Source organism: Lissotriton helveticus, chromosome 5_1 (genome assembly GCF_964261635.1).
Source record: "Lissotriton helveticus chromosome 5_1, aLisHel1.1, whole genome shotgun sequence".
Lineage (NCBI taxonomy): Eukaryota > Metazoa > Chordata > Amphibia > Caudata > Salamandridae > Lissotriton > Lissotriton helveticus.
The window spans coordinates 2069206303-2069227183 of record NC_136065.1 but is presented as its reverse complement, the minus strand read 5'-3'; the positions used below and the strand labels follow the sequence as shown (position 1 = coordinate 2069227183).

The following is a 20881-nucleotide window of genomic DNA, read 5'->3' as shown; positions in this document are numbered from 1 at the left end:
TGACTACCTTCAGCAGGCCGGGCTCCCATAAACAATAGATTTCCACATTGTGTGCTTTCGAGCTCTTATGTTCCGTCTTGACAGCATATATATTTGAACTTCACACACCAATAAAGCAGGTATGCACTCGGTTCACGAAAAATAGCAAACCTGCGGCTCCTGCAAAGGATTGTGTTTAAGCTCAATGCTCCTACTCTCACAGAAAGAGATGAAATGCACGGCAAACTCGTTCCGTAAATCTCCTTTGCGTCCTGCCTCCACTTCAAAGGGAAATTTATCTCGGTTTAAAACTATTTGAAATAGCTGCAATGATTTATATCTGCTGTGTATGCAAAATACTCTCCAGTGAAAGTGGAACATGGCTGGCGTCACATCCCCCCACCACGGCGCCACAGAGCCTGCAACGGAACGACTCTGCTGAGGGCAGGCCACGGCCCCCGCCTGAGAGTCTCCAGGCAGCAGAGGACATATTGTAAGTTTGTAGCACCGCACAGAGAGATTTTTAACTGTTATCGAGCCTGCACTGGCAAGTGAAGCTTGCCGGCCCGGGCGCATGCACAGGTGTCAGATGTGCTAGAAATGCGTTAGCGTCACGTCCTATGTGATACTTGGCAGGCCTGCACGGTGTCACCCCATGTGAGGGTGTCACCCGGTGCGGTCCGCACCCCCATAGTGACGCCACTTGGATGCTCCTGTATTCGGATGGGACTTTAGGTAATAACTACATCTGTCAGGTTTTTAGTCTTGCTACGTGGACACGTGAGCAGTGACGGAGCCCGCAGCCGTGCTGTAATTCCCCAAAACAAGACGAAGCACATAACTGTGATGCTGCAGCCCACATTGCACTGCCCCTTCTTCTCAGCATCCATATTTACAAAACACAGTGATGTAAAGTCAGAGACACAGCAGATGTTGAAGTAGAGGTTTATTGAGACCCAACAGGGAGGCAAGTTGATCAAACAGCGACCAGGGAATAACTGACTTAACTCCCACACAACACATTCTACAGCAATGACATAGGCACATTCTAGGCAGGGAATGTGCATTATTAAAGGAGAAACTACAACACATCTCCCTTATTATAATAACAAAAACAAAGAGAGGAAACAAAGGAAAACAAAGAATGCAAAACAAGAAAAAGGCAAAAAAATACAAAGCAAAAAGATGGTAAGACAATACAATTCACTTGGGACAGTAATCTCGAAGATACAGGGGAGACTTTCTAACTCTTGTACTTGTGCTGCGGGAGGAAACATTTTGAGGTAAGAAATTGGAAGAAACATTCCGAGGAGAATGACAGGAAGAGCAACTTGTGGAAGGAAAAGATCCGCTAGCAGATCCGCTAGAACCAGATTCCACAATACCACCCCCCTCTGCACACTTCGATAAACGAGACATACTCCAAACATCTCCACCAGCAAGCATAACAACATTTTTCATAACCTTAACAATTCGTCTAGGCCCAAAATACTTTGATTCACCCTTGGGTGACCAAATCGCTTTTTTAATGTAAACAAAATCACCAACTTTCCAGGAAACACTCTTTGCACCTTTTAAGGAATCAAATCTTTGTTTGTATTTCTCCTGGTAACTCTCCACTCTTACATCCTTAAGCACACAACCTCTGTCCTTAACCGAAAGCCACAAAGGATTCAGTTTTGAACCAGCAATTCTACCTTTCAGTTTCTTGAAAGGCGAAACACCAGTTACGCTATTAGGAGTGTTCCTGTGTGCCCATAGTTTTTCCCTGAGGATAGGTTTCAACGGAAGCCTTCTCTCCAAGGCAGACTGAGCACAAGCTCTAATAAGCCTATTCATGCTCTCAACAAGACCATTAGCCTGCGAATAAAGAGCAGTCCTATGATGAGTGATAGATAAATCCTTTAGGAAATCGGACATTTCCTGAGAGGTGAACTGAACACCGTTATCCGAAACTAAAATGTCGGGAACACCTTCACAGGTAAAGGCATCTTTTAAAAATTCAATAACATTTCTACTCATAACAGAATTCATGCACGAAGCAGATAACCATTTCGATGTGTAATCAACCAGGACAACCACAAATCTTTCTGAAGGAGCCAAATTCTCAAAAGGTCCAATGATGTCCACAGCTACTTTGGACCAAGGACGTTCAGGAATAGCAACAGGGGAGAGAGGAGCAACACTGACTTTCCTAGACTTATCATTGCCAGCACAAATACTACAATCCTTTACAACTGTTTCAACCTCTCGGTCTAACTCAGGCCACGAATAAGTTTCTCTGACTCTAGCCTTGGTGAGGCTACGACCAAGATGTCCCTCATGTGCCAAATTTATAATCTTCTCTCTCATTCCAAGCGGAGGAACCAACCTGTCACCTCTGAACAACTCACAATGGACAATGTTTAATTCATCCCTCACATTCCAATACCCCTTGGCAGTTTCAGGAACCTCCTTCAAAGTAGGCCAACCATTGACCGTGAATCCCATTATAAAATCTCTGGCCGGGTCACACAAAAAACTCTCTTTCCATTCTGCTTCATTCAACGCAGATTCCCTCACCCATGAAACAACAGGAGCCTCAGGATCACACAAAGCTAACTTATCAAGGGGTGACCTAGAGAGGAAATCAGCAGGGATGTTTTTGAGTCCAGGTACATACTCCACACAAAAATTATATTCCATAAATCCTTCAACCCATCTCCTAATCCTTGGAGTGGTACACTCTACATTCCTACAAGAGAATAACTGCACAAGGGGTTTGTGGTCAGACCTGACAACAAAAGGTAAACCCCATAAGTAGAACCTGAAATGCCTGATAGCCCAAAAACAAGCAAGGGCTTCACGTTCTATAACAGAATAGCGTTCCTCTGCGCCCTTCAGAGAATGGGAGGCAAAACCAATGACCTTCTCTGAACCATCCACCAGTTGAGAAAGAACAGCCCCCAAACCACGTAAGCTTGCATCAGTGGACAGGATCGTTTTCTTGTGTACATCAAAATGCCCCAAGGTAGGCATCTTTGCAATCCGAGACTTAACTGTTTCAAAAGCTGATGAGCATTCATTGTCCCAATTGAAAACTGCGCCCTTCTTTAAAAGTAGTCTAATAGGCTGCATAACACTAGCAAAATTAGGGATAAATTTAGAGTAATACTCAGACAAACCATTAAAAGACTTTACTTGATCTTTGTTAGTGGGGGTTTGGGTTTCAAGAATGGCCTCAGCCAAATCAATTTTAGGACTGATACCTTCCCCCGATATATTGTGCCCTAAGTAGGATACAGATTTGACCCTGAACTTACATTTTTCACGTTTTAAAGTCAGGCCTGATTTCTTGAGCCTTGTCAAAACACTAAATAGAACATCATCATGTCTGACAATATCACTACCATATACAAGAATGTCATCCTGGAAGAATAAAACAGAATCAATTCCCGATAAGACATTCTTCATGACCCGCTGAAAGCAAGCAGCAGCACTGGCTAACCCGAAAGGCATCCTGATAAATCTATAAGCACCAATGGGAGTAACAAACGACGTTAGATGTCTGGATCCTTCATCTAACAAAACTTGGTGATACGCCGCAGACAAATCCATTACGCTAAAAATAGTAGCACCACCTAATCTAGTCAAGATCTCGTTAATGTTTGGCAAAGGTTGCCTGTCCACCCAAATTGAACCATTTAGACTCCTGAGGTCCACACACATCCTAATCTTGGTACCCTTGTCCTTAGGTGTCAAAACAATTGGTGCGAGCCATTCTGAGCATTCAATTTCCTCCACCACGCCCAACTTCAACAATCTGTGAATTTCATTTTGGAGGGGTTTTATCATGAGGTTAGGCACTTTCCTAACTTTGTGCACAACAGGTTTTGCATTCCCTTTCAAAATAATCTTATGCTTGAATCCCTTAAGAAGACCCAAATCATCACTGAACACTTCTGGAAATTTTTCAAAAATGTCAGAAAAATCTCCAAGTTGAGATACCAACATAACTTGTTCTGGGGCATTGGGATTTAAGGTGATACCCAGGTTTCTTTGATGACGCCAACCCAAAAGATTATCCCCCCTCTTTGCAACATAGACTTTACCAACTGTTTCTCTACCCTTGAAAGCAATGGTCTGGATGGAGTAACCAATCAACTCAATCTTTTGTTTAGCATACCCCACAGGATTAATGTCAGGGGTTAAAAGCTTGATCTTGTTCCCATCAAAATTAGAGAACCAGAATTTATCACTTATAAGGGTGTTTAAAGAACCAGAATCAGCCAGCATAGGAACAACTTTGTTGGCAATGTGAACGTCACAAGAGGGCATGACAACAATATCATCATCAACTAGATTCACTCCGTTAACAACATCATCTTGTGAATCAGTAATACAATGAATAGAATCCTGAGAGAATTCTTCATCTTCATCTACAAAATTGACTTTGCTGTTCTTACACATCCTAGCATAATGACCTTTCTTACCACAATTTCTACAAACAGTACTTTTAGCGAAACAGTTTGGGTAATTAGGTCCATGTCTCTCACTTCCACATCTTGGACATCTACATTTATTTTCTCTATTCGAATTGAAGTTTTGTCTGGGCTTCTCTGTCTTAAAAAATGGTTTCTCCAGCTTTGAAGGAGTTTTACTAACAGCAGCCACACTCATTTCAGGTTGAACAATTTGTCGATTTTCGTTATTAATATTAGAAACAGGATCAGACTGAGTGGGACCTTTTCTAATCTCTTTGACCCAAGTGGAAGTGTGCTCAACACTCTCAACGATAAGTATGGCCTCCTTCAAATTAGGATTTTTAGACAAAAGTTTTTCCTGAATCTTCAAATCATTGGTGCAACGAACCAGTTGGTCCCGGATGAGAGAGTCAGTTAACAATTCAAATTCACAAGTTTGTGCAAGAGACTTAAGAGCTGCAACGTAATTTCCAACTCTTTCAGTCTTTCCTTGAATGCGCATAAAAAACTTGTGTCTCTCCATGACAACATTAATTCGAGCACCAAAATGGTTTTTCAAAAGTAGTACACTCATTTCATATACATCAGACGGTTCACCAGCACCTCTACCTATAGGTATGGGATCCAAACTATCATAGATATTCCTTCCTTCAATACCTAAATTGTTTAACAGAACAGCTTGTTTTCTGACTGCGGAAAACTTTTCACCACCAATAGCTAATAGATAAGAGTCAAAAATTGGCTTCCATTTCTTCCATGGCAAAATTGGTTCACCCTGTTCACTTAAAAATTGAGGTGGTTGGTTCATCCCACTTGCAGAAGACGACATCCTGAAGAGGAAAAAATTAAGTAAACAAGCTAACACAACAAACTAAAATAATGAAGGAAAAATAAAGAAATGGAGTCTGTTTTTGTTAATTACCAAATAGATAGTCACAAAATCCGTAGTACTTCTTTTCTTGGCACACAGTACTGATTCCTACAATATTTTAGAAAAAAAAATGTGTATTTCCTTCTTCTTTAAATTCTGCATACCTCAAAGTTAATCCTTTTTCCACACTTTCCGTTTCGTTGGTCGAAAATGCGCCGGAACATCCAGAAACTTACCTCAGATAAACAAAAACGAGAGAACATTAAGAAATACACGCTGAATGCGTGTAAAACGGCATGCGTGTCACTCTTGGGCATGCGCGTGGAGACAGGAACGTCGTGTGCGTGTGCGCCAGCTTCAAGCGTGTCACAAACATTTCGTGAGCTGCGTGCGCGTCAAATTCAGCGCGTCAGCAAAACAAAGGAAGAGTACATCGGCTCACGGAAAGCACCCGCTTCAGCTTCACGTCACACAGCGCTCGAGGTACAAGGCGTCACACAGCGCTCGAGGTAGCTCGCGGCATCACAGCAAGACACTCACTGGGCAGAAATAAACTTTAGAGAAAGAAAATACTTGCCGAGGAGTGGTTTGCGGAGGAGTGATTTCATAGCTCAGTTGCTGATGTTACTTCTCTCGTAGCGCTCGCACAATAGTCAAATCCAATTAGAATAAGGTTTAGATCGTTTTGACAAAATTCTCCACAAAAGAAGTTCTTAAAAAAAAATCACGCAGGGTTCTTTAATACCTGTTGGGTCCATCGTCGCCAGTGATGTAAAGTCAGAGACACAGCAGATGTTGAAGTAGAGGTTTATTGAGACCCAACAGGGAGGCAAGTTGATCAAACAGCGACCAGGGAATAACTGACTTAACTCCCACACAACACATTCTACAGCAATGACATAGGCACATTCTAGGCGGAGAATGTGCATTATTAAAGGAGAAACTACAACACACAGGTTAAAAACAAAACAGAAAGGGATGACCGACTGGTTGCGTCCCACGGGAAACAAGATCCAAGCACTGATGACAACGTGTGAGCAGAACTCTGTTAGTGTTGTTAACCCCGATCAGTCCGAATTAATAATATTACCACAGAGGGAGGAGGAGAGAGAGCTGTGCCTGCTCAGCTACTGCTGGCAGTGTGTGGGCGAATCTCAAAGATAAAAACAAGCCCCACCTCCATTGAAAAGAAGTGAGAAGCAAGCACACTCGTACCAAAAGAAGCCCAAGACATCCCCCACTGCACAAAAAAAAGCAGGGTTGTCAGGGTGCAGTACCACATGCTGTCACTAAGCGTCCTGTGGGACCTCTTTTGGACACATATGGTACTGCACCCTGTAACATGGCTAGGGTAATAATATGGCGCAGCGGTGAGAGCTGGCAACCGGTGAGCTGGGGATCCATGCTCGGCTCAACATCCTGTTATAATGGGCTGCTTAATTTCCCATAGGGGTGCTATATAAATAAAAGTGGAGTAATGTAAGATAACATAAGAATTTAATGCAGCATCTTCGGAGGGCAAGCAGTGTTGTGGGGTGGGATTAGACAGCAAAGGGATATTAAACAGCAAAGGGATCTTAAACGAGGGCACTGTACTGCAAATTATGCCTAAAGTAACCAATCACAAAAACGTGCAGAACAGCAGTGGCCTCGAAGGGTGGAGGGGTCCTGCCAGCAGAGTTATGAGATGGGACACAAGGGAAGATTATCATATAGATTCATGAAGGTACCAATCTGCGATTAGCAAATTGCGAAAATTTGCGAATCGCAGTTTGATAATCGCAGAATGCAATTCATGTACAAATGCAATGAAAAAATGCGATTCGCAAATGATCGCAATTGCCGATTGCGATCTTGCCGCAATAGCTAAATAATCGCAGAATCCGTAATTTTTGATGTTGAAATTGCGAATTCGCTATTTGCGATCTCGCTAACAGCGAGATCGCAAAAACGGGAAGTCGCATTTCGAGCCCACTGATGACATCACAACCAGGAAGTAGGCTCACCACACCCACAAACAGAACACAGAGCCAGGGAGTGGCAGCAGGAAACTGAGGAGCACCAAAACCAACACTGTGCAGCACCCCAGCCAGAAAAAGTTTGCCAACATGTCCCAGGATGCAGCAGGGAGCAGTGGGCAGGAGAGAAAGAGGAAAATTAAGTTTTCAGAATTAGAACTGGAGCACCTAATTGAGGGGGCCTGCAAGGATTATGCCCGGCTCTTTGGAAAAGACTCCCGGAGGGTGCCAGAGGCAGAGAAGCGCAGGATTTGGCAGCGCTTCCGCGCGAAGGTCAATTCTGTTGGTGTGACCCAGCGCACAATTGACGAACTAAAAAAGCGCTGGTACGACCTGAGAGGTCGTTCTAAGGAGCGGATTGCTGAGAGGCTTGGGGAGCGACTGGCCACCGGTGGAGGGGAACCTGTAGCCACACCGAACACCCCATTGGAGGACCTGATTGAGGACACCATTGTGCCTGAAGCCTGCGTGGGGGTCCTTCAGCTGGACTCATCTCGACCCAGCCAACAACCTGAAGGTAAGTGACATGCGACTGCGACCCAGTCCCCCAACAATGCCCTTAAGTCCTGAGCTAGCAACATGACATCCCCAACAATGCAGACCATGCTCACCAAAAAAGCCCCATTGCATTGTGGAAGTTGTAGTGTAATCATGTACCCGCAGTTAGCCCAACACTGCCAGAGCAGTCAATGCAAAGTAAATCCAAAAGCCAGTCAGGGAAAGCAAGGCTGCATGCATGTATCAACATTGCATGCGGACACTGAGGGTGAGGGCCAGTCCTCCCAACTACCCGGCCCATCACAGCCACCAGCAGTGCTCCCACCACCACCACCACCACCCCGTGCAGACAGGGCCACCCCTGCAGCCACAGCTGTGCAGCCAAGACCCCAGCAAACAGCCACAGCAGTGGTACAGGCTCCACCACCACCACCCCAGAGGCAGACGAGGCGCACAGCTGGTGCCAGGTCACACACCAGCGCACTGAGGCGCCAGCAGCGCCAGGGCCCAGCAGGCACCGGCAGGGCACTTGAAACACCAGATCCAGGCCTGGTCATCGAACGCCGCATGCTGGCGGTGCATCGCACACAGGCGCGTCACATGGCAGCAATGCTCACACAGATGCAGGCGAACGGCCAACACATAGCCCAGATGACCGCTGCAGTCCGTGAAAACAACCAGCTGCTTGTAGCCCAGCAGGACATGACCCGCCGACGCCACCGCCAACTACTGTCCCGCCTATCGGCCTACACTAGGTCCAATCATGTAGTAGGTAATGCTACATCACAGCTGGCACGAAGGTCACTCGCCATGCAGGCCCAGATGGTGCAGTGTTGCCAGGATGTGGCAAGGTCACTAGACCTACTCACCGCAGCAGTGCTCGGCCGCCAGGCCACTGGCCATGAAGAACCAGAGGGGGCTGACGGCGCAAGTGAGGCTGCGTCAACCAACAGCAGTGCATCCTTGCCAACGATGCCTGCACGTCGCCGCAGCAGCAGGGCAACATCAGCAACTGGGGCCAACACCGTCCCTCAGGATGCAGAGAGACGACTTGGGGCGTCTCGTCGTCACCGACCGTAAGGACTCACACACTCTGAGGGAGGCCATGCAGTCAACCCCTGCTAAGCCCCTACCCCAGTATGGGGAGGTATGGAGCAATACTCTCTCCATCAGACAGTTCAATGATTAAAGGCCAATTTATTGTGCATAAACAATAAAGAATAATGGTCAAAGATGATTCACACTCATGTCATTATTACATTAGTCATGCATGGGTGCAGTGTTGTGATAGGGGAATGGGTGCACTAGAAACAGTTAATAGTGATGTGGTTGCGGCGCCTGTGTCCCTCAGCAGGATCTTCTCCGCGTGCATGACGTACATGTGGAGGCGGCCGGTTGTCACCTTCAGACTCACTGCCAGATATCTCCACTGGTATCCTGCGCTTGGTAGCAATGTTGTGGAGTATTGCACACACGGCCACGATGCGGCAGCAGACCTCAGGTGTGTATTTGATGGCCCCACCAGTCTTGTGCAGTATGCGGAAACGGCTCTTCAATAGGCCAAATGTCCTCTCTATGCAATTTCTTGTCCGTATGTGTGCAGCATTGTAACGCCGTTGCTGTGGTGTGGCAGGGTTGAGGTATGGGGTGAGGAGGTACTCACGTAGACCGTAGGCGCTGTCACCTGCAGGTAATGAGCAGAGGGTGAGTGCCTAATCTGCACAGATACATGCTCAAAGTGTAGTATTTGGGGACATGTGTACTTACCCAGTAGGTGTCCTTCGCCAAAGTCTCCCCTTGCCAGTCATGTGTGAATGCCGCTGTGCCGGAAGATGAAGGAGTCATGTGTGCTGCCTGGATATTGTGCCACTATGTCCGGGATGTAATTCTTTGCGTTGCACACCATCTGGATATTGAGGGAGTGGTAGGACTTGCGATTGCGGTACATGTATTCCGTTTGTGCTGGTGGGCAGATTTGGATATGGGTACAGTCAATGCATCCAATAACATGCGGAAATTGTGCAATGTTATAGAATTTGAGCTTGGTGTCATTTAGGTCCTGTTGGGTGGTGGGGAATGAAATGTAGTGGTGTAGCCGGGTCAGCATTGCATCCAGGAAACTCCTTAGGCAGCGGGACAAGGTGGGCTGGGATATACCCCCAGCAACAGCAACTATCCCCTGGAAGCTTCCGGAGGCCAGTAGGTGCAGGCAGCACAAGACCTGGACATGCATGGGCACGGCATTGGTTCTCCTTGTTGGATGCTGCAGCAGGGGGTCTAGGTCCTGGATCAGCTTGATGATCATTGGGCCACTTAGGCGGTACTTGGCATAGATTTGCTCCCTGGTTTGGCCCAGAAGGGTGACCCGTTGGCGGAATATCCGCTCCTGTATCCTCCGTCTGTTACGTGCAGCTCGCTGCAGCCTACGCCGCCTCACCAGCATGTAAAGTCCAGGCATTGTGGGAATCACCAGGCTCCAGCTGCATGTCCTTAAATGTGTTTCATCAGCCCTGCACCTGTTGGGAGTGATCTAACTGTTTTTTGAAAAAAAAAAATTTCAGTACTGGTTACCACCTGATTTGAGTTCTTCTTAAATTGCGCCTCGCAAATAGCGATTTTCACGTTTTTCGCTTTTAGCGAATTTTCATGAATGGCATTTTTGCTAATTCGCTATTAAATTCGCAGAATCCATGGGTCCTCGCAATTTCCGATTCGCTAATGCCCATCCTCCAGGATTCTGCGAATTTAATAGCGATTTCGCTATTTTTGAATAGCGAGTTCACTACTTTGGTTGTTTGGGTTTCTTGAATTCCTTCCCTTCAAATTGCGAGCGGAATTGCGAATTCGCAGCTATTGCGAGCGCAATTTCCTTTCGTGAAACTAGCTGTATGGGTCATAAAGATCAAAGCAGTGGTGAGGGGGTGTATCGGGGATTTAAAGAGAAGGCGAGCAAATGAAGCAACCTTAGTTTCATTGCACAAGTAAGCAGAACAGTTAACAAGCAAAGAGGCAGGCCAACTAAAACATAGTTTTTTTCCAATATTAATAACCTGAACAGTAAGAACACATGTAAGAGGGGCACGCCTTATGGGAGGATACAAAATTCCAAAAGGAGAGACTACTAAGTGTATTCATCAATGAAAAGCCAACATTTTTAAAGGACAGCAAGAGGAACCAATGAAAGAGATGGGCATTGTTTTAAGCCCATCTCCTAGATACAGCATGTGTCGAAGAGACAGTGCAAGTGATGCTTCGGCAAGACTTTAAAAGGATAGTTCCAGTGTAAATGCATTCCATTATGCTCAGTGACCAGTCCTCGTGTATAAAGGCATGACATGTGTGTGTGTGACTGGGAGTGCATTACCTATGTGTTACATACGCATGTGCGTGCTTGTTTTGCGCTACTCACCAATGCTGGCTGACACCGTGGCGGTGGCAGTGTCACACATCTCACCAAAGGAGCACGTCGTCGTGGTGGGTATGATGCAGAGGCCCAATGGGCAATAATAGCATGTCAAAGCTTCCCCTGCAAGAAAAAAGAAGAGCTGTGTGAGACAACGAAGCAACCAACAGGGAGGTGGCAAGGTGGGTGGGCAGGACAAAATAATACAGGATCCCGCCCTCCACCCTCCTGAATGTGCCTGTGCCGTGGACCGACTGAGGGCAGATATCACTAGTGCACTGTGTAGGACTCTGCATGAAAAAAGGCCTCTTGATGACACTGCGCATTAGGGGCCTGAACTGAGCCTCACTGAGTCCAAATAACACATATGCCAAAGCACTTTTCATAGAATGCGTTTATGTTGAATTATTTTTTTAAAAACTTTTTATTTCGTTTTTTGAGTTACAACAGAACACACAACTGTCCATGACAGCACCGAAAACCCAGCTGTGCTCCCACAACAGGTTCTCATGACCTACTTTCCAAGACACAGAAGCCATCAAGGCCTCACACATAATGAGAGCCCACAGGCTCCCTATCCATTCAGGAAGCCTGCTCTTACACCCCCATCCTCTGCGTCCACAGCTCCAACACGTGTGGCAATTTTCAAATGTGCAGAAAAGGAATTGTCTGTGGCAAGTAGAAGTCCTTCAGGATCCCCAATAGTTGAATTGTGGGACAGATGTCTCTATAACTAAAGTCAATTTCCCAGTGACCTCCCGCCAGTAGTCTCATATGAGGGGCATCCCCAGAGTGTCTGGAAAACACATGCCATCGGTGTCGTCACATCTCAGACATTTGGGGGAGGACGTTCTCCCCTTTTTAGGTCTCGCCTACGCAGTGTGCATGCGCTGCATAGGAGGACCTTTAGCTGTCGCTCTGTTCTTTTTAGAAGCACATACTCGTGCTTGTGGCGGCATCCACCTTGCGGGAGTGAGAAGGGGCGCGCCACAAGCACGAGTATGTGCTTCCAAAAAGAGCAGACTGCGCGTGCATGCACGCACCACTCCCGGGCCAGCAAACACACAATTGCAGTGCCAGCAGTCTGTTTTGCTTTTACTGTGACAAGCACAAATGTGCTTGAAAAACAAAGTGGTCATATTCAGCTCTCTCTTGATTTTAGTGAGCTAAAAAACAGTGATGGATCAAGCCCTGATCTTTTGACTGGGTATGAGTGTTCTGTTTAACTCAGATGCTCTGTCCATCACCACCCCCTTTTCTGAATCTTTCTTGATTTCAGCCAGACGTTTTAAGAACATTACCGTTTATGTAGACAGCAGATGTTAGATGTGACACTTGTTGCTTTCATGCTGTATCCTTTGTATAAAACAAACCCGCACCTACTTTGCTCACTGGCTCACTCTGTTGCTTGTCTGGCGTTCCTGCTGTTAACGGAAGCCACGAGATAAACGTTATAGCATCAGTACCCTGAACCTGCAGTGTCACTTTGCTCTAATGTTTGCCCTTGTTGTCTTCATCCTGTGCATTTGGATTTCTGTCACCTTGCATGCCACGCACCCTATATGTTCTTACTTGTAATATGGAATATGAATTTGTATCTGTTGCACTGTGCCATAAGTCTATTTTTGTTACCTGCCCCAGACTTATAAGAAGCAGGACACCTGAAGACGGGCAAATAAGAACAGGAGGTCCCCTTATTTAAAAACCTGTGTTCTTACAATGAAGGAGCACTGCATTTCCGTTCCACATGACACCTTCTGATTCAAAAAAGCATGTCACAAAAACTCCTTTCATCTGCCACACTATTGTTCTCTTTCACCGTGTCCCTCTCTCCTTCAGCGTTGCTGCATGTGTTTTCTTACCTGTTCTTTTTACTCTTGGCCATCTCTTCTACTGGAAGGCCTTCCCACCTGCTTGATTTGAATTGCATTCAAACTATTGAATTAGGGAACTCTCTAGTCCCTCCCAGTTTACAAAAAATCCTGGAATTACCATTTTAGGGCTGAAGCAAATTAAATAATTATATGAAATAAAATGCACCAAATGCCATCAGCAGCTAACAATAACCAAGAGTTAAGGTATGCTTCTTCACCGTTTTTTTCTTTTTTTTATTCTTCCACAGGACAAGGCAACATTGGCTGTAACTTTTTTTCGCATCACTTCTCTCTCTCTCTCTCTCTCTCTTCTCCAAAGACTGTTGAAGAACTTGTCTAAGAGTGTTGGTAGTGGTGCTATTAGAATAGTCTATACCAACATTCCTTTTCAGGTGTAAGTTTGATTTCCTTCCTACATGTTTTGGTCATTGAAAATACGTCTAACATTTTGTGTTGTTTTTTTTATTTTGTCTTGAATTGCAAAGCTCTTTTGTGCGAATCACAAGTCTTATAGTTATTTTAAAGTTACAATGGGTGCTCATTTGAATAAAACTGTTAATACTACTTATGAGGGAGAGGCTTTGCCCCCAGCTAGTACACCAGCCTACAAAATGTTATTGAATCCGGGGTTACACATGTGTTTGTGGCTTACAAAATTGAATAAGATCACTGCTGATGATAAGCAGATGCAGTTCCTGTGCATGGTAATTTTAATGTGAGAAAGATTGAAAACTTGGTGTGCCCTTTATGAAATGAAGCCACAACCTAGACATACGCAGTTCGAGTCTTTGAATAAGTGGGATTATGTAGTGAATAAGAAGGAACATAACAAAAGGTTAAAAGGTTTGATTAACAAGCATTGGCATAGCCAATAGGTCTTGCCTTTGGGACCTTATAAGTGTTTAGCCGTGCAGCAGTTGACGTTGTTGCACCAAGGATATTGTGCTGCATAACTAAATACATATAAGTTCCCAAAAGCGAGTCCTATTGGCTATGCCAATGCTTAAGAACAAGCAGCTGTGATCGTAGTACACCCTGTATATCACTTTCAGTTAAATAAGCTTAAAACTTGTTTTGATCGCAACTTTCCAAGCATGTATCAAGGTTGTCTCCCAGTCTACGTCTTACATTGCACCCACTTCTTGTTCCCCTTTAGCCTGCAGTCTAATCAGGCCCAGTTCTAGCAGAGGGGCCGGATGGGCCAGGCCCACCCAAACATGACCTTTGGCCCACCCAATCATAGTAAAAATCTAAAGACCATGGAGAAGGCACATGTTAAGTGCTTCCTCCATCTGAAGGCTTGAACGTTGTAATGTGTTTTTTCACAGTGTAAAACTACAATTCGGCAGTGTGTTTTTTGGGGGTAAATGTGGGCTAGCCAACAAATTAACAGGGAGAGCTGAGCTAGAGCAGAGCTAAGGATCTGGCTTGGCCTATGCACGAGCTGATCCCTGAACATGTTTGCAATGTAAAACACACAACAAACCTCACATAAAATATGATAAAGTCTCTTCAAAATTCAAAAAAGTATATTTCTTTAACACAAGGAAGCTTTCATATTAATATGTCACAAAATAGCACTGCACTGAGAAGTGGTAGAGGCTTATTTACAAGCCCCTTGCTGCGCCAATGCGTCACTATTAATATGCGAAAAAGAGGCTTGTAAATAAGCCTCAGAGTTTTAAACATGAGCTTTGAGATATTCCTGCCCATCCTTACACTGGTGGCAGTGCCATTAGTGAACCAACAGGCAAGACAGTTGTCTTGTGGACCGTGTATGTGGCCAGGTTATTATAGAGTAACATTAGTCCAGTGATACGCAAAGAACGGCCCGGGGGCCGCATGCGGCCCTCCTGACCTTTACATACGGCTCCCTGGGCAGCAGCAGCACTGGGCTGCTGTATACTTGACTCAGCACCAGCATAGACAACAAATGTTAAATATACAGCAAACACTTATTTAAAGATTAATTGTAGTTAGGGAAAGGAAGTAACTAGGCCCTTAACTTTAGGAAAACCTTCATTTTTAAAGACAGGTACTAGATATATGTGCTTTGCTTCTCCTACTCCCAATTTGGCATAAGTACGACCCTCGGTCACACCACAGACCAAACTTTGCGGCCCCCGGGAAAATGTTACCCATGCATTAGTCCATTAAATCAAACACAGTAGGTTTTTATATAGTTGTGTTTATGGGTTATGTATTTGAACATGCTTACTTGTGCAAATATGAAGAAAGCGAGTTTTGGTGAAGTGAAATATTTGCCAAAGATCGCACATTTTAAGTGGGGAAGCTGCAATTTATACAGGATTTATATTTTCACTTTGTACAAATAAGCCACTAAATGGCTATCTATAAATCTCCCATTTTGATGTTAACGCTTTGGAGCTTATTTATGAGGCATTGCCTCACTTTTGCACCACAAGTGCGTCAATTTTGTGATGCACCAGTGGCATAAAAAATGTGCCTTGTTGCGTCATATTTACAAAGTGATGCATCTCAGTAGATGTGCCACTTTGTAAAACCCTGCGCCACATTATACCTGCGCCAGGTATAATGTATGCAGGGGGGGGGGGGGCGTTTTGGCGCAAGAAAGGGTCCTAGAAGTGACGAAGTGAAATCTATAAGATTTCACTGCGCCATTTCTTGGACGCTAATGAGTCAACATGGCAGGCAAAAGACTGACGCGGGCACTATCAACATGGGACTTGCCCATGTGTAATGACCCATTGCTTAAGTTGCGTCACTTTTGGGACACACTCCAGCAATGCATCATTTTTGCACCTACAGATACATAAAAAATACTGACGTATTTGTAACTCCTTGCGACATGATGCGCCATACTGTAAATATGATGCATCATTAGTGTCGCAAGGAGGCCGCAATGAAAAGTGATGCAACGCTGTTTTCATGAATGAGGCCTTTTGTTTTCACATCCTTGTGAAGTTTTCTGCAGTTTTTATATAAAGTGCAAACTCAATCTGGAGATGCTGAGCACTTTACATGAACGCAGTTACATTACACAAGGCCACATTTGTTTCTTTTAGTCACTGAAGATTTGCCCAGAAACACAGGATGTTGAGCCAATGCCGAGACTCGAACCTAGCTTGTCCAGTTCCAAAGTTGGAAGCTCTTGCCGTAAAGCCACATCCTGGGTAGATTGAGGGTGGCAGGCAGAAGGTTCATGAAAGCTCAGCTCGTTATGGCCTTGAACTTCCAACAGGACCTCAAGGTGAGCCAGAGCCACACTTCAGGCTCAAGCCTGGATCGAGCTTCTAGTGGGTCCTCAGTCTCTAGTTGGGAGAGTGGAGACAAAGGTTTACCTGCCAATGATGCAGCAGGTACAGTGGCACCAGGGCCCAAGCCTGTTTTCGGCCTTCTGCACCTCAATTACGGTCTGTGTACAGGACGGTCCTGTACCCGTGTACACCGGGTACAGGACGGCAGATTCAGCACAAGTTGTGCGGGAAACGTGGAGCTACAGAAAGAGCCCTTTCCCCCAGACTCCCTGTTACCCGTGGGAGCGCAGGACGAAGTGCGCGGAGGCACACATTGACCTTCAACCAGCAAGGGACTAGTATGTCCCTTTGCAACACATATATCACTTGGTCCTGAAGAAAGCCCACCGACCTTCCAGGCAACTAGGGCTGAAACTAGTCGACCTTTTAACTTTACGACAATTGATAGCGTGAGAACCTTAACAATTCTCCCTACGCATATCGACCTATATTTTCATCACTAACTCGAATCCGGAATAATAAATATTCACTCTGGCTGTCCGAGTTATTTTAAATTTCACATTCATCACTTGTCACTGGACACTACTGCTTTTAACCTCGGGTTACAACCTCCTGGCGGAGGATGCATACCAACTAACCCCGTGATTATGCAGACACGAGAGTGCATCAGCGGAGAACCAAGATATACCGCTACCAACAAAAATACCCACTCACGTGTATGAGGGTTTTTTACCAAGGGACATCCCAGCAACCTGAAAACCCAGGTTAGCAGGACAAGTGATCCAACCCCCCCCCACAATTGATTTATAAGATTACGTTCCAAGGAAAGTGGTTGGATCCAACTCTTTTTTCCTTCTCCCCACCTTATGATTTATGAGTACATATATATATATGCACCAGCAATTCCAACCACTTCCGTCACGTGGCGAAGCAGGAACTCAGACCGACCACAGCAGTTCAGGCTAGGTATGTTTTTATTTTTGTTCTTATACCGCAGCCAGCAACGACGCGTTTCGGGCTTCTAGAGCTCTTGATATATATATCAACAGGTTATATATTACCTACTGGCGGTCGCCAGTAGGTATATATAGTTAGGATTTTTTCTCTATGGGATTTTTGAAAATTCTATGTCTAATAACTTTGGCGTTTGTGGACGGAATTGGCTGAAATTTTCAGGAAAATGGAACATTTTGTTTCTGAGCAGCCCCTGAAAATTTGGGGGGGGGTCGTCAAGGGGGGGCCGAGAAAAAAGGGGGGTCCCAAAACGTGTTTTTAACATTGAGTTTTCCATAGGGCGGTTGGCCTCACTTTTAGCCCGAACGGCTGAATGGATTTGCACGAAACTTGGCAAAATTGTAGGGACTGGTAGCCCGATGTGCCTTTTGTAGGTCTCAATATATGTGCTACAGTGGATTTTGAGAAATTAACGTTTAAAAAAAGATATATATCTGTAACAGCGGACCGGGCAGCGCTCCAGTACGCGTACTTTTCGCGCAACGGAGCTTTGTGAAGCGAAGCTGAGTGGTTCTCCGGCGTCTGTAAACATTCCAAACAGTCCGTAGCGGCCGCCATCTTGTCTCTCGGTAGGATCGAGAGACAAGAGGAGGCCAAAGCGAAGGGGCAAATGACCATAAGGGGGCATAGTAGATCCTCGCTGACCCCCTAGGTTTGATGTGGAGGTTTTAAAAGGGCCCCGCGGGGCAAAAAAAAAAAATAATAATAATAATCGAACGGCTGAATGGATTTGCACGAAACTTGGTAAAATATTAGGGACTGGTAGCCCGATGTGCCTTTGCTAGGTCTCAATATATGTGCTCCAGTGGATTTTGAGAAATTAACGTTCAAAAAAAGATATATATCTGTAACAGCGCTCCGCTTCGCGTAACGGAGGTTTGCGAAGCTGATTGGTCATTCTGTCACTGGGCTATAGTTGGGCTACATCTGGCTGATATTTGGGCTACATTTGTTTTTTTTGTCTCTGGCGGCCATCTTTGGGCTACATTGGGCTACATTGGGCTTCATTGGGCTTCATTGGGCTACATTGGGCTACATTTGGGCTCCAACATATATATAGGCCAATGTAGCCCAATATATATTTTTCAAAGTTAATTTTCGTAAAAACCACCGGAGCATATATCTTGAGACATAGCAAAGGCACATCGGGCTACCAGTCCCTACAATTTTGCCAAGTTTCGTGGAAATCCATTCAGCCGTTCGAACTAAAAGTGAGTCCAACCGCCCTATGGAAATGAAGGAAATGAATGGGTAATTTGTAATTAGCAAATAGCTCATCGCAAACTAGGAATGGTAAAGAATCGCTATTTATTCCTTAAAGTTCGCTATTTAGGAAATGCAAAAAACTTTGATGATACATATGGCGGTTCATCTCTAACAAGATAAGAAGCATAGGGATAGATTTATGATGACTGGCGCATCACCAGGGATGTGTTAGTCATTCTGTGCCGCTGTTCCGTCACCTATGGTGTGCTGCATTTACAATGCGGCGCATCATGGGGCAAAAACAGCACAGATGCGTGATGTATCTGTGCAGTAAAGGTGGCGCATTGCTGGAGTTGTATCGCAAGTGTGATGAAGCTCCAGCAAGGGTCGGGGGTGCCCCTGTCGCAGGGTTTCTGTTCTCACACAGAACTGTGGACAGAGGATTGGAACCTCGGCGAATTAGGGTGTCCCAAAACTCACCTTAGTAATCAAAAACCCCTTAGCAAGCTAGGTACAGTGTCACATTGGATATAACAAACTCTCAATGTTTAGACAATCCAGAATATGAACTTATAGTACCTCAGGATACGTGGAACTCATGAACAGTCGGTCGTTATATATTTCTTAGAAACCAGAACATGGAGTTAAGAAGAACACATGTGTATTTGAAATGTTTATTTACTAATGCCGTCTTCTCAGGCGTAGTATCTTAGATAATACAAGTACACATATTATCAGTAGCAAAATTACCAGCATAGTTACTAGTACATAAAAAGCGAATGGTGACAGTATGTTAACATGCTGTAAATGAATAAGAGTTAGCAACACTTATTAGCAGCCACGGGCCGTGGAGGGAGTTACGGTGGGGCAGGGAGGCGGGGAGGGGGAGGGGCAGGGTGGAGAGGGCTCCACCCTGCCCCTCCCCCTCCCCGCCTCCCTGCCCCACCGTAACTCCCTCCACGGCCCGCGGCTGCTTATATCTCACCCTCCCTAATACACATATTATATTATTTGCTAAGAAGGTCTGTTTGTGTTGGTTTAGGGCGTGCCCATACTTTAGTGTCTTAGATTTGAAGGAATCACATCAGCATACACCAGCTCTCTCTTCATGTGAACCGCATCAACTGTTGTGTATGTGTGTTCGGCAAAGCAATATAAAACCCGCCTCATGCCCAGAATTGGCAGAAGCTGCACTTATGTTATGAGTATGAAGTCGTGGAGATCAGACCTCATAACAATTCTGTATCGTGTTGTTCTTGAAACTTCAGCACTCGCTGTACAGATATAGTTTAACAAGCAAAGCAGATAGTAGAGCAATAACATATTATTCTCATGTAAACCACGATGAACTACTAGGTTGAAAGCTAAAGCAACAACTAAGTGTCGTGTGCAGAAATTGCAAAAAAGGAAAAATGGCGTTTAAACCGGTAATGAGCCCATGCTAACTTAACACGGTGTAAAGATATCCAGGACCTAGATGACACCTCCCCATGATCCGGAAACGAACTGAATAAGATAATAGAAGTGCCATCTCATGAGAGCAGATTGCAACTTTATATGTGGACGGTCCGCAAGGTAAAACATTAAAAACTAGGAAAATTTAATGCTAAAGAAAAATAAAACAGCCAAGTACTTTATCGAGTCTTAAGCCAATAGGCAAGCTAAATAATAAAAACTTGACAAATAAGTCAATGAATTGTCAATGAAATGCTAGTACTCAGCATATCAAACATGAAAAAGGTCTATGACATAACTGTGTATGCAAAATAAGCTGCAACAGCCTCCAATAGGAAGTCACCGTCTTCATCCGAAAAGAGTTCAGCCATCCAATTTAAAAGCGGAAAAGAACATACGTGCTCTCCCAGCACCGGATCCTCTATCACCATCAGAGGACAGCTCGGTGGGTTTTCAAGAAAGCTCTGTTCCAAGAAAGACTGTGTTGCCGCCAGTAAATTCCAGGGACCAATTAGTCCATGCATCAATGCCACAGCCATAATCCTTTCGCCAGGACAAACCAACTCGTGAGTAATGATAGGACTCATCAGCTGATTAAAGTCGACGTCAGGAGAAACCGGTCCGCAGAGACACAAATCAATGGCCCAATCGAAATCACAGGTCAGGCAGTGAAATACAGGCTGGACACAGGTGAAGTAGGAGAATCGAAAAGATAATCCATATGCCGTGCTTAATATCGCCAACAGCATTGTGCCATAATATTCTAGCATGCGATTGCGGAACAGTGTCAGCAGCTGCAGGGCGGGAGCTTGCACAGGAGGGACATCCATATTTAAAAATGTAAAAAAGCACAAGAGCGTC

The 20881-nt window shown here is 45.0% G+C and overlaps 1 protein-coding gene across 1 annotated transcript in view; it reads right to left on the bottom strand.

Annotated features, from left to right (window-relative positions):
• Positions 1–20881, bottom strand: part of LOC144756305 (uncharacterized) — a 57455-nt gene that overhangs the window by 6166 nt on the left and 30408 nt on the right. The window contains exon 2 of the mRNA XM_078646001.1: positions 11239–11355. Coding sequence (XP_078502127.1) covers positions 11239–11355 — 117 coding nt within the window. The remainder of the gene's footprint in view (positions 1–11238; positions 11356–20881) is intronic.